The 15,132-nt window shown below is 31.6% G+C and overlaps 1 protein-coding gene across 1 annotated transcript in view; it reads left to right on the top strand.

The window, feature by feature from the left end:
• LOC105220075 (arrestin homolog) overlaps positions 1-15,132 on the top strand; it is a 118,970-nt gene continuing 103,838 nt past the window's right edge. Inside the window, 2 exon segments of the mRNA XM_054231001.1 lie at positions 1-590; positions 9,914-10,596. Of these exon segments, the coding sequence (XP_054086976.1) occupies positions 10,385-10,596 (212 nt within the window). The 5' untranslated portion in view covers positions 1-590; positions 9,914-10,384.

Here is a 15,132-nt window from a genome sequence, read left to right on the forward strand (position 1 = left end):
CTCGCGCCGGTAATGGTTCCACAACGGAGAACGAACGCTTGTGGTTTTTTGAATATTTGAGAAAAAAAGAAATAAAAAGGTCTAAATAAAAATAAAAGTGGTCTATGGAAAGGCTGCGGCGGCAACGAATGTGTAATATAAACAAGTGAAAGTGTGGAAGAGAGCACATTTGAAGAAAGCTTTCAAAATATGAAGCAACAAGCGGGAGTATTTCAAATACTTGACCACCAGTAGTTGTTAGTGTAAAAATATTTCAGTGCAATTTTTCCCAAGCGACGAGCAGAAAAACATTAATCCACCAGCTGCTCTCAAGCGAGTCTAACTCTCAGCTTTTTTCGGGTTTTTGTTTATTTTGAAGTGCGAATGCGTGTACATACATCATATCAATTAGTGTGGCAATTAGCCGTTTAATCAGCGCTTAGATAGTGCACAGTATTAATTGCCACTGATAACGGTATATATGTATGTACATATGTATATGGCTATAATCATCAATATATTTTCGGCATGAAATAATTTTCAGTAGCAAAAAAAAAACGAATTATCTGTGAACGCGTATTTATGGAAGCTAGCATGATTCATGGCAAAAGGTAAATAAATAATGTGTAATCAGTTCCACATCGGAAGGCCATGTGTTAAGTTAGAACGTAAACTTTGTTGGCGTCAAGTGCGACTGAGTGCGTGTTAATTTATTTTACAAGCGTACACAATTTATTTGTTTATATGTTTTATAGACATTGTTGTATGTGTATGTATAAAATAAAATAAAATAAAATATTCTGCTGGTATGGCTGATTGAAAATTGAAAAATTAAAGTATTGAAAGGAAGTTGGGTGCTATATTGCAAACGAAAGTCTTTTCGCTTGACTTCATTAGAGATAGAGAAATTATTTCAAATCATAAAACTTCTATAACGTTAGAATATATTAGACTTTAAATCTAAAAAACTGAAAAATCAAAAAAAAGAATGAAGTAAATAGAGTATAAAAATACGTTATTTGAATTAATTAGAATTATTTTTATTTTAATTTTTTAGAGAATATTTGCCATTCATTGAAAACGTCTTATTGATATTGCATTCTTTCAATAAAAATTCTCGTATTTCAATAATAAATACCGCATTTAAATGCAATTCAATATTAAATTGCAACATTATGCCACATTTATATAAATTTTATGTGGAAATCGGAATTAATTTTTAGTCGCCATGGATTCAATGCGTAGTTAAATCTACTTGATTGAATTTTTTGAATATTTTATTTATTATTAATACATTCTGACAGCTCTAAACAGCTTCCGTTTACACAGAAAACAATAATAAATAGTCTGAAGAGTATATCAATGACAAGCAACTATTTATGCAATAAAATTAAATGAAAAAAAAAAATAAATAAATATTTTCAGAGAATTTTCAAATTCACAAACCTACAATAACCATCAGCACCCAATGCGAAAATCACAACAAAATATATATACTTCCACAATACTGACTAAAAGCACATCTACGGAATGTAAATAAAACAACAACAGCAACAAAATCTTAACGGAGATACTAGAAATATTTAGACTCAATCAACATTGAAAGCCACAGCAACAATATGTCAGGCGTTGACTTGGAATGTCCATGGACCAATCTGCATATTGTGGGCGTAAAGGCGTGGTAGACAGGTGTATATCATTTTATTTTGTGACACAACAACAACAACTGTAGAGAGTATAGTAAACAGCAACAGCTTAATTTGTATTACACCAACACAAAGCTATGCTACCATACCAACAATATACACTCGTACTCGTATATGTGAAGACTTCCAAACCACACCTTTTGATTGTTTGTGTAGTTTATCCGATCACAGGAAGGACACAATGAACAGGAAGCGATTAAGTAAAGCGAGTTTGAACACACGAACATACACAAATAAATCTGATATATATAAATTTTTGAGCATTATAAGTGCTCAGACAGTTTGAAAAAATATAATTGACATGCATGAAGAAGATAAGTAACGACAACAAAGCATAAGGCATGACGATTAGACAAGGAGTGGGCGTTTGTTGTTATCACGCAATTTGAAAGTACATATTTGCTGCGTCAGTTTGTAAAGATATTTCAGATAAGACGTCCTTAGTGGTGCGGATCACTGAGTAGAAGGTTAAGCTAGAGTACATTGAAACAAATAATATCTTTGAATATCGACTGAGCAAAACGAAAATCCGTTCGGCTCAAACTATCAGTTTCATTCGTTGCAGTTATATTGAGTTATGTTATTTTATGATAAAAAGTTAAGTGAAATTACATGAAGTTAAATATAATAAATTATTTAAACTTGTTTTTGAATTATTGAGTTTTTTCAGTCATGTCATGTTAAGTTAAGTTAAGTCAAGTTAAGTTAAGTTAAGCTAATAAAAAATGACCCAGACCTTTAAATTTAGCTTACTTATGTTCTTTTCAGTTAAATTACGTTATGTCAAGTTAAGTTACATTAAGTTATATTCAATTACGTTCAGTCAAGTTAAGTTAAGTCAAACAAAAAAGAATTATAGGAAATACTTCGAAATTATTGTTGAGTTATTTCAGTGATTTAGTTAAGTTAAGTAACGCTAAGTTCAATTAAATAAATTGTGATAAATTAATTTAACTTCCTAAAGTATTTTCAGTTTCATTGGGTTATGTTTAGTGAAGTTACGTCAAGTTAACTTAAGTTACTTTCCGTTTCATAAGCTTTCTTAATTTTGTTTAGTATTCTCAGTTTAATACTTCCAAATGAAATTCAGAGCTAAATATAATAATTAAAATTCTACATCACTTTACAAGCATACCGCACACGTTCATTATGCATATGAGTACCCATAATATAAACACACGTATGGCACGCATGAAGGAAGGAAGGAAGGAAATTATAATATGCAAAAATTAACGCAAACCGTAGCAGCAATAAAAGCCAAAATAGACAATAAATAAGCGCAACGTTGCCACAGTATGGCAATAAATGAAGTTCTGCGCCGCAAAACACCCCCACCTAGCGGTGTGTGGTGTAAGCGGTGGCAGCAGGTGGTAATATGTTGCTAGTTATGTAGTTTATGTGCTTACTTGAATGTTGCGTTTGTTTTGTTCTTACTTGATTTGTTACGAGTTTTGTGCCTTTTATGAGCATCCGAGCTTTTGTTTTTATTATTACATGCTAATTTTTTCCACTTTATGTTGTTATTGTTTTTATTTCTGTTAGTAACACCCTCTTTATTATTGTTATGTGCAGTTTCTTTTTGTTGTTATGCATAGAAAAGAACCCGAAAGCATTTATTGTTGTTGAAATATTTGGGTCTTTTAGTTGTTTACCTACTCTCGTGTTTCTGTGAAGCACAAATCATTTTTAGCACGCTTTTGATTACACATTTTATTTTAGCGTTGGCTTTTTTATGCCTTTTAGTAAATTTTGTGACCTCAGCGAGTATCATATTGAGGAGAAGGATACTCTTGATAATGTTGTTTAAAATGAATTGCAACTTTTTCTCATGATTGAATAAAACGCATACTCAATTTGTTTTGTCTGCTGTTCTGTCTGTAAATACAGTAAATACTTCTATAACTCGAAGTTCTCCATAACTCGAACCCTTGAATCGGCAATAGAAGTCAAATTTCATACAAATTACCTGTTATAACTCGAAGTCTCTCCAATTTGAGGTCTTCTTTAGATTATGTTGATTCGAGTTATGGAAGTTCAACTGTTGTTAGAATAGAATTCGAAATTTACTCGAAGAACTCGAAGTTAGCCATCCGTTGTACATTAACAGCCATGAAAAAATCCGAAATGCTTGAAATAATATCTACTTATGACCGACGTTACTTAAAAGACAGAATAAACCATTTAGTGGACTTCCGACACCAATTAAAAATTACTTTCACTGTGGATACATCATCCAGCTGTCGAATGGAGAAGTTCAATCTACCGTATCTATCATCTGTTCGCTGAAGAGTCAACAATAGGAAACGTTGTTTAAGTAACTACGGCTTCGCAATCGTTACTCCGAAACCACTCAGGTAGAGGATTCTAAGTGATCATTTTGGTTCTTTTAATTTTGAGCTTTAAACCGATCAATTTATATCTGGTGTTAAGGAGCCATCAGTTACTGATTTGAAAACGAGTTTTTCAGACCGGTAGAAATATGAGTTCGTGTTCAATTTCTGGCTGACTTTCTAGGAATTTAGTCTTAGTTTATATTCGTACTGTATCGATAAAAACTTAACGTTTTTTCCCTAGAAAAGATTTTCAAAACAATGGTGCTTCAACTGACTTACCTCACTTAGGTTTAGACATATAGTTTCTTAGCTTCAAGAACACTAGCTCTCTTCTCTTGGAACGTGATCTGGTTTGATTCAATCTTTGTTACGACTTCCTGCCAGTTTATTCATTTAATATTTTCTTAGAGGACTTTTAATATAAGCAAACGAGTGGACATATACATATATACACATAATATGTATATCTATCTTAACTCTGAAGGTGAATACAAATGATTGATGATGTATAGTATGTACTGTTGTAAGTTAATAATATTAAATGCGCACATTTATGTGGCCGTTGATTATGAAAACTCATTAATATCAAGTGATTATCTCGAAATTAAGTACTCTTCTGTGTTTACAATATAACACATTGGCGAAAGCACGCAAATGCATTTATGAACAGTGTGTGATAAAGGAATGAATACACTCGTAAAGGTGTCTTGATTTATAGCAATTAAGTTCGGTGTTCTAAATACTTCACTCAACAAGTAGCTTTCAAATTGTTTAAACTAAAGTACATCCAACCTCTTCCGAGATCCTACATGATTTAGACTGAGTGTGCTCATAAGATTTGGATAACAAATAGCTATGACAGAAACCACTTTATTTAGAAACATACCTTTACATTTTGATAAACTTTAAGAAGCTGCTTCCTCCATAAATGATAGAACTGTAGACAGATAAACTTAGTCAGATAGAAGCATGCACCTAGAGCTTACTGAAAATACTGTAAGGTCTATGAGTTAAAACGGGAGTTATTATGTTGGTTTCGTCTAGAAAGTTGGTTTAAAGTTTCACTTATATGCTTAGAATAAAGCTCGAAGTAAGCATATATGAAAGCTTGCTTCCGCCGTTTTCCAATAGATGTCTGTAGGGTCAAGCACTGGTCGATTAAATCGTTTTTAATCGATCTTGGACATTTGTGTCAACATTTACCCTACAAAATTTTGTAGAGATCTGTTTGCATCCCAAACTTATTCTCAACTGAAAATGTCACTTTTTCAGCCGAATACATGATATTTGCAGCAAATTTTGCCTTATTTTTAATTCCAAGAAAAGTGCGGCTGAGGCTCATCGAATGCTCTCGGATGTAACGGCGGAAGCAAAGTTGTAGACCTAATATTGTAATCTAAGCTTTCCAAATTTTTTTTTAAATCATTTATGTTAAATTCTCTTCTTCTGTACGATTTTTTTCACTCACTCTGTTATGAACTTGTTTTCGCGTGTTCAAGTGTTTGCAGCATTAAACGAATTACATGAATGAGCAATTTGCAGCTGCGTGGGTGCATACATACATATATTTCACACATACAATTTACCACAACAACAATAAAAGCCAATTCAAATAACAATATGTGTGAATATTTATGAATGAGGAGTTATTTAATGAATTTTAACTCCTTTAAATGACATTAAAAGCAATTATGACCACCAAAAGTACACAAGGGTATATACATATATACATACACAGGGAGGAACGTATAGAAGCTTAAGAAGAGTTACTAGGAGTCCCGTAAGTCATTTAAAAACGAATTACGGTTATATATCCTTATATTTGTGTATAAACATCTCAATAAAAAAAGTGTGACTATTCACAGAAACTTGTCTGTACGCGTGCAAAACAGAATTTAAATCATAGACACATATCGAAACACTTATACACACATATCATCCCATCTTCACTCCGCCTTCTGCAAAGTTTACTTACCACAGAGCAGGAGATGGCAGAGTGCGGTTCATTTTATAAAAAAGTTTTATTGCTAATAACCATAAATATAATAAAAAAAGTAAGAAAAACATTGAAAACAATAACAACAAAGTCATGCTTAGATATTTTTAATAATAAATAGAAATTTGTGAAATGAAAATTGCATGGAAAAGTTACAAACTAATTTGCAAAGCTACGGAAAAAAGTATTAAAAGCATATAAAAGGAAGAAAAACAAAGTAGAAAAATTAAAAAAAAAAAAACAAATTTCAAAACTTTTATATTCTTTTAATAGAAAGAGATGGGTCGTAGAGTTTTAAGTTCATCAAACTGTCTAAAGTGCCTTAACTCACAGACATATGATGAATGGAAGACGCTCAATTATGCATAACATTTTAATAGAGTACAAAATAATGAGCCATAATGAGAATTGGTCTACCAATTTCTATGCTGCTTTAATTTTATTAGCTTCAGACACGGCAAATAGCTAATTCATTAAATACATTTATTTATATATTATATTTTTTTACAAGGCACATAGAGTGTATTCAATTCAATTCTACATTTTTAAGAATTCAGTGGAGTTTCTAATACAATTTAAATTAAAAAAAATTACATTAAGGCAATTCAGAAGCTTTGTTGTATGTCTTATGTCATATTTTAATATTCTAAAAAAATACGACACTTGTGAGCACCCTTAACTGTTGTATGCCATATTTTATCATATTTCTACACTTAATCAGCTGATAGTGAAAAATTAAGATGACAGAAATGAATCAATATATGTATGCGATCATCCGATTTTGGCCTTAGCAAAAAAAAAAAACATTGCGATTTTTGCTGAGACCAAAACCAGATATATGTCCATATTTTCCAGATATATGCAATGTGCGGTATAAATCGGTTGAGAAGTATTCGGGCAGAAGGGCACGAGCAAAACCGGCCACTGACCGACCCAAAAAAACCGGTTCTTCCCAGAAAACCGACTACCCACTCGTCGATGTTTTGCCCCAAAACGGCCCAAATCCCCACCTGCCACGCCACGAGTGTGTCCAAAAAAAAAAGCGGTTCCAAAAAGTAACCGGTTACTGCAGTACTAGGCATATGCCGCAAAAAACCGACAAAATTCGGCAGCAAGTGGGTAGGGGTATAGAATAGCAAACTCAATAAACATACAACGATTTTTCAACCATAAACCTGTTAAGAATTCCAAGCATGCATGAGAATGGAACAAATAATTTAATTTAATTACTGTTATCGAAAAGGTTCATCTATAATATAAAAATGAATCGCAAAACGTGTTGCTAAGCGCATAACTCGAGAACTGCTGAACCGATTTCGCAAATTCTTTGTTTAGAATGTTTTTAGAGGTACCGGGATGGTTCTTACGGAGATTAGAAAAATTGCCACAATTTTCTAATCACCCATACAAACAATTTTTGTCGTTAGTCTCGAAAAAAGTCGAGAAGAGCCAAACCGATCTGGCTAATTTTAGTTTTCAAATATTTAGGGAAGGCCAGGAAAGGATTAGAAAGTAAGTACATATCGAAAAATTGTGAGGAAGATAACAAGAAGATGATTTTATTTGAATTGACAACAAAATTATAAAAAAAACAAAAAAAATAATAATAATTTGAAAGTTGTCATTGTTGCTTTGTTAAAATATTTTTATCATTGTTCAATTGTATAAGGTTGTGTCGATAGCCCAAAACCATTTGTAACAAGTAGGGAAAGGTAACCGAACATTTTATACTCTCGCAATTTATTGATGTAATTTTATTACACACAATGTGAAATAAAGTCCAATAGAATAACGAAAATCAGCATATGTACATGAGGGTTGAGTTCTGAACCGATTTCACTCATTTAAAATCGCCAAAGAAAGAGCTATAAAGAAGATTTTCCAGATATTCAAGTCGCTGGAGGTACTGCACAGGACTTTAAAAGATTTACGCGACAACGAAAATATTTTAAAGATTCTGTTGGCAGGTGATTTTCGCCAGACTATTCCTGGATCAACTGTTGCTGACGAACTAATCACATTCCTAAAATCATCTAATTTGTGGCGACACATAAAGAATCGTCAATTAACAAATAACATTCGAGTGTTTTCCAACAATATCATACTGCGATTGTAGAAATAGTTGAAAATGGTAGCAACACAGTTGACACCTGAATGGATTAATAACATTTTTAACGGGTTTCTGTCACTTCATGGCCTCGAAATAGGAGCTTATTCATCGTGTTTTCCCTGACATGAAACCATAATATAATAAACATAAATGGCTGATTGAATGACCTATATTGGTGGTAAAAAACAAGGATTCTGTTGATCTTAATGCGACAATTTAGAATTTCGTTAAAGGAGAGTTGACACAGCTACAAACCAGGATGACGTATTCAATTATCCCACAGACTATATTAAATTGCTAGACTATGCCCACTCACTTGCAATTAAAAGAAGAGTGAGTTGTCATCATGCTGCGTAGCATAAATCAACATCAAACAAAGCAAAAGAACAAGACTGGCTGTGAAGAAGGTAATCAATATCGTCACCAAAGCCAAGAAAAAGCCAACTATGAAATTTGTTACTTTCTCCAATATACGATTAAAAAAATTAAAGTTTTACAAATTATGATGATTTACGCTTAACACAGATCTACAATAATGTCTATCAATCATTTTAAAATTTATCGGCTATAACGTTTTCGTCTTTATGCGTAAAATTTTTTTCTCTGCATTGAAAGACTTACTAATTTAATGTATACCTTAGCCACAAAAACGTGTGGCCGGGTCTGCAAGTATAATATAAAAATTTTGTAAATTTGGAAAACTTTTTTGGTATAAACTTCTTGAGAATTCCAAGCATGTGTGGCAATTAAATGAAATTGTTTTATTACAACTTATATAGACAATAAGACGATTTGCTGTTTACAACGTTGAAAATATATTTTAGCATTTTGGGCTCATTTTGAACCCTCAAAGCCTCTAAGTAAAGGTAAAAACTGAATTCAATTCCTCGTTGTAAGAGAAAATCTCAATCAATTACGAAAAATAAGGTCTGAAACAGTGCGATAGATAAACTTTAAAAGCATAGCTTACTTATCTTATTTTTTGGCTCTAGGGCTCGGGATTTATTAACAGAAATCAAATATAATTTATCAATCGATCTCAAGACTTTTTATATATTATGTTTAATACTGGATTGGGTTAAAAAGGCTCTTCCTAAAACTATTGTCTTTTATCTGTAATTATTAGTTACATGGTATTTAACTCTCCGTTATCCAGGTCGAATGTGAGGTGACTAAGGTTAAGATATTTCGGATTCGATAGGCTTTTATGATATTCGACGTAAGCAGAAGCGGCGACTTCCCATGAAATATTTTCACATTTAAACACACCACACCATCCTTCACTTAAAAATTATTGTCTAAAACATAGCATGTAATGAAATGTATTCCGTTGAAGTCGGAGCAAATGAACTAAAAGCAAATACTTTATAGGCTTTTATAGTCGTGAACTTTGTGTGGCGCACAGACAGTGCAAATGCCTGAGGTGAACCGGTTAAAAGAAAGAGAACGAACGATTAATTACAAAAGGTGTTAACTTTTATACAACGCGAAATCAATTAGTAATTGAGAGTGGGTAGTGAGTGGGTAGCAATCACTCTGAGTGTGAGAAAGAGTAAAAGCGGAAAAGTGTACTTTAAACAATTAATATATTTGATATTTTTATTTGATAAATTAAAATGTTTTAATAAATAATTATTTAATAATTCGATGAAAAGATATTGAACTTAATTTTTTCGAACTAATTAATTAGAAGCATAGATTGGAGGTATAGAAAAGATACAAAGAAATAAATAAATGTCGAAAAATTCTACAAAAAAATTTAACATTTTATTATTTTATTTTTTTACAGGCATTCAAAGGCAGACTTTTGAAATTCGACTAACAAGTGATACATCGTCTTTGAGAAAAATAATTAATCACTATATAATTAATAAAGAATAATGTGAGCTGAAATTTCTGAAAACCTTTCAAATGCATTGAAATGCGTTGCTCATACGCCCCACCCAACCAGCGGCATACATATGATAAATTACCAACAGCAGCGAAGGCATAAAAACTACAAAAAGTGATTGAGTGTTATCTATATTGGCTATAGGCCACAGCATACACCTGTAATACCAGTTCAAAGAGTGATTGCAAATTATTCAAGTATTATTTAAGCGCAACAGCGCCAACTAATGAAATGAAGCTAATTTGTGCAAGTGCGTGAGTGTGGCTTAAACGTAATTAAATAAAAATAGGTGCATAAAAAATACAAACAACAAATTTTATACGAAACAACAATAACAACAAACAGTTTAAACGTCTAGCAATCGACAGCATGACCGAGAACCAGGATAAACACGCCGTCAGCAGTGGCGACAGCACCGAAATTGCCAGCAGTCACAATAACAACGCACAAGGCCAGAGCACAACTGTCGGCGGTGATGGCAACAACATCAAACCGAAGGATAAGAAAAATGACAGCGAAACGACAGTCGCGCTGGCGGATACGCAACATGAATGCGAAAAGGATAAAGCGCCACATGACAGGTGAGTGCGAAAGTGTGGCAAATGAGAGAGAATGCAATAAAAAATGACTATGTATAGCACGAGACACACATATAAACATAACTGTATTTGATAAATATTTAAACCATGTTGTGTGTATATAAATATGAAAAATATATATTTACAAAGTGCTCAAGCTCTGTATATACATACAAAATTGAAAGTGTGTATGTTGGCCTGCCGCCTGACTGCACGTTGTTGTTTATACAAGTTGGGGGAAATCGTTATGTACATATATACATATTTATATATATTACGAGTACATATGTGTAACCGTCAAGAAAAGACAAATGACTGCTTTGTCTAAGCCAAGTGATACGTTTTAATAAACTTATCTGCGTGAGTGGCTTTATTTTATGTATATATTATCTAAGTCTACATAGATATATTACATTAAGAAGATGTACATATATTGTATGTAGAAGATTTATAGCGGAAAGAACCTTTTTTCATTTAACTTCACCTCAATTTCGCGTTGTGCCTTTTTTATCCGCGTTGACTCGCAAAATTTAAAAGAAAATTGTTTACAGGCATGCGACTATAGTTCGTCGTCTGAGTGGATTAACCTTGGTTGACATTAAGTAGCGTCACTGAAAATAAATACAAGGGCAAGGACACACAGTCAAGCGCAAATTGATAAAGGAAATAAATAAAATTGATAAAAGTTATATTATAAATGGAGAATGGTTGTTGTGGGGCGCATAGAAATTATATTTGATATTAAAATTTCGGTTTGGTTGTTTAGCATGGCACGCAAATTGATCTATGCTTGGGCTAAACTTACTATGTAATATAATTAAATACATTGTTGGTACTACTGAAGACCCTTAAAAGCGTGAATTTTAAATATACGGTGGGACTTCCATAACTCGAACTTCTATAACTCGAAGATCTCCATAACTCAAACTATTGGCAATAGATGTCAAATTTCATACAAATTTCCTTCCATAAATCGAACTTTTCGCCCAGGAATTAATACAAAATTTAAAAGTTCACTATCGAGCCAGAATTTTAAAAGAGTCACTCTATATCATATGGTGGCGAACAAAAAATATAATATTACACTTATGGATTTCATAAATCATATTTTTCCTATTTTTTGAATCAAAATATTATATTTTAATTGTTTAGTTCCAAATAATTTCAAATGACAGCACAAAAACTTTTAAACATTAAAACGTTGCCTACATTTAGGGTTCATTTTGCAAACTCGCATACCTAAAATAAACCAAATGTGGAAAGAAAGTCTATATTACATGTTAGATATATCCACTGTTTAACATATGGCCAACATTTTGTATGACCAGCTTTCGGTTCTACTCATTATGTAAAAAAAAAACACAAACATTGTACAAGGTTAGACTGATATTGCTCAGAAACATGTAGTTATTTATAGGAGTATAAAACTTCGCCTTGTTTGAACTTTAAGAAATTATGTTGCTTATGGCCTTTTCGGAAGCTAACATTTTAATTGGGTTTTTATTAAGCTTTATTATACTATACTCACTTATATAATAGTAAAACATTGCCTACATTTAGGCTAAATTTTAGCGAAGTCACATACCTAAATCGATATTAAAATCGTTACTCTATTGTTTAATCGACACAGTTATAGCAAACCCGAAAGTATGTAAAATCTGATCAAAGAGAAACTATTACTCACAAATAGTATTTAATTGTCAGTAAATTAATATTTTTCTAAAATACAATTTAAATTCTCTCAAATTAACAAGCCCATTCAGTACTACTTTTGCTGAAATGTCGTAAATCCCACTGTGTACATAGGAGTCTACATATATTTGGTTTTCAATCTCAACCGCAATTAAACAATGACAGTGAAACGTTGCCTACATTCAGGCGCATTTACCAATGTCACATACATAAAGCGATATTAGCAAATTATGTGTTTTAATTGGCATACGAAATTCCAATATGTTTTTTTTTATTAAATTTAGCATTAACTAAGATTTAATTGCTTAATTAAAGTTTAATACCTAGACTATTCACTAAAATCTTGAAAAAAATGAAATACTAGTATAATTATAATTAATAGCAAAAAATGCATAGCAGTCATATTAAATTTCAGTTCTTATATAATTGCTCCATTGCTTAGTGCTGCTGTCATTTAATTATTGAAATTATTTAATTAGTACACAATCATCTACTGCTTGGCAATTCGGTGAAATAAAATAATATAGTTGAGCAATAAAAAGGCAATTACGCCATTATTGTGGTGAAGCAGAGAGTAGAGTGCGACAAAAAAATATAAAAAGAAATTATAAATTATAGAATATATGTATATATTATGGTAAATGTGACGTGATTTAAACAGCAAACACAGATAAGCATATTTTTGGCATATTTCAACAAATATTTGAAAAATTTCGCAGTTTAAGTTTTATGAAATTCAAATTGGTTTTAATGAAAATGTATTCTACTCATCAATTTTATGTACCAATTTGGGTTTAAATTATAAAATTTCTAGTAGGTAACGGTACCAGCAATATTATACCCTTGATATAAATTGATATACACTCTGAAATATACGCTCACACACATAATTAGGCATCCTAAATTAGCGTCAATATCCAATAATTAGTAATTTCAGTTCCGTTTATGCGTTTATTTGTGATATACTTATGCATAAACAATCTTTACATACATGTTTATTCATGTTCAAATGATTATACATTTGTATATCTACATACATATATAATTTATGAAGTCAATTCTAAATTTATACAAACTACCCCACATTATCGGCAAACATGTGTACTAATTATTTGCTAAAACGTTGGCTTTGAGCTTAAGTCGCTTAATCCCCTCGGCATTAGCAATATTTTCATGAGTAGAAATTAATAGCTGCTAATGTCATAAAGCCAAAAATGCTGGAAAATTAACATAAACTCAACAAATGGTTGGCTAAATTTAGTTAATGGAGAGTCAGTAATCAATTTCTGAGGAACTACATTCATAAATATACTCGTATATTCATACAATACATTGGAATGTATATGAGGATAGTAAGAGAAAGTTGTCCTACGTCTTTGGCATCTGACAAAATTTGTTTAAATCTATTGGCAGTCACAAATACTATTTCGATGACCTTGAAGCTATACGTTTCTAATCATTTTACACATTTTAAGATTTTTCAATGAATGACAACTCTGTTTCTATTTATTTATGAATTAATAGTCCTAAATGCTTTGATCAAAAACTTTATGAAGCCTCTTACTTTGAGAGCACATTTGCAGTATTTTAACGATATGTGGCAACCATGCTCCAAAATGTGTCTAAATTTATTTTCAGATAATACTCGATAGAAGGTTTTCTAGGGTGACTTAATTAAGACTCTAAAATATTCCATTTGAGCGTCCTAGAAATTACTCGTGGACCTTTCAATTATATATATTTTTGCGATGAAAAGGTTATCACCTGCAATTTACAATTCTAAATACTGGCCTAACTACTAACTACCATATAATATGATATATGGCGCCCTTCGTACTGACTTCATACATAAGTCTGAAAAAGCTATTTGTATCATCATTCTAGTCCTATATTATTAAGATATTCATAACTTAGATGGTTAATTGTAGTAAAATATGGAAATCGGGAAAGCTTAACTGAGCACTGAGCATAAAATATATAACCGCACTGACACTTATATATTATATTTTATAGAAATCAGTACATCGATAATTATATTTGATAAATTCTTCGTCGGAAAACTAAGTTTAAAATTTCTAGTCATTTCGTATATTTAATTAGGTCTAGAATTATTTTAGACATACCCTTATGCACGTTTCTCTAGACATTTCATTGAAATCTTGTAAAAGTGTTTACTAACCGTTCCATATGAACATCTCGAAGGTATTGTACACAGTGGATTGATGCGAAAAGCAAAGATGAGCGTATGAAGAACAGAAAAGCATAATCAATCAGAAAGTAACAATTCGTTCAATTGAATTATTCTGCTCTGAACTTATATATGCTACTGAACTTATATATATATAGTATATAGATTTATTGTTATTTTACTTTGTCTCTAGCCTTAGTGCTAATTTAACAATTTAATTTTTCTTTTCTCTCGATATTGTTCTTTGTCTTATTTGTTAATCCGCTATGTGCCCATTGTTATTCTAAAATATGCAATTTTGTCTGAGCTTCCACTTCAGATTACGTATTGTCTTGCTTGCTGCTCCAATATGTACGCAGCCTTAGTATTAATTTTAAAATTCGCTCTTTTGCTTTAATTTCCCACTCAAGTTTACATCACTTTATTATTTTTTTATTATAAATTAGAAATAATAAATGTATCATAGTTATTTTAATTGCCCTAAACCCATACTCCTTTTATTAACGCTTTCCAATACCCAATTGCATACATTATGTTCACTTTTTCACTGAATGCCATTAAATATGCTCTTTAATGCTCAAACTTATAGGCGAGTCAAAGACAGAAAGTTATTTTTAATAAAAAATGATTTTCGATACAAAAGCTTCATTTAAAATTCA

This window comes from Zeugodacus cucurbitae, chromosome 5 (assembly GCF_028554725.1).
Source record: "Zeugodacus cucurbitae isolate PBARC_wt_2022May chromosome 5, idZeuCucr1.2, whole genome shotgun sequence".
Lineage (NCBI taxonomy): Eukaryota > Metazoa > Arthropoda > Insecta > Diptera > Tephritidae > Zeugodacus > Zeugodacus cucurbitae.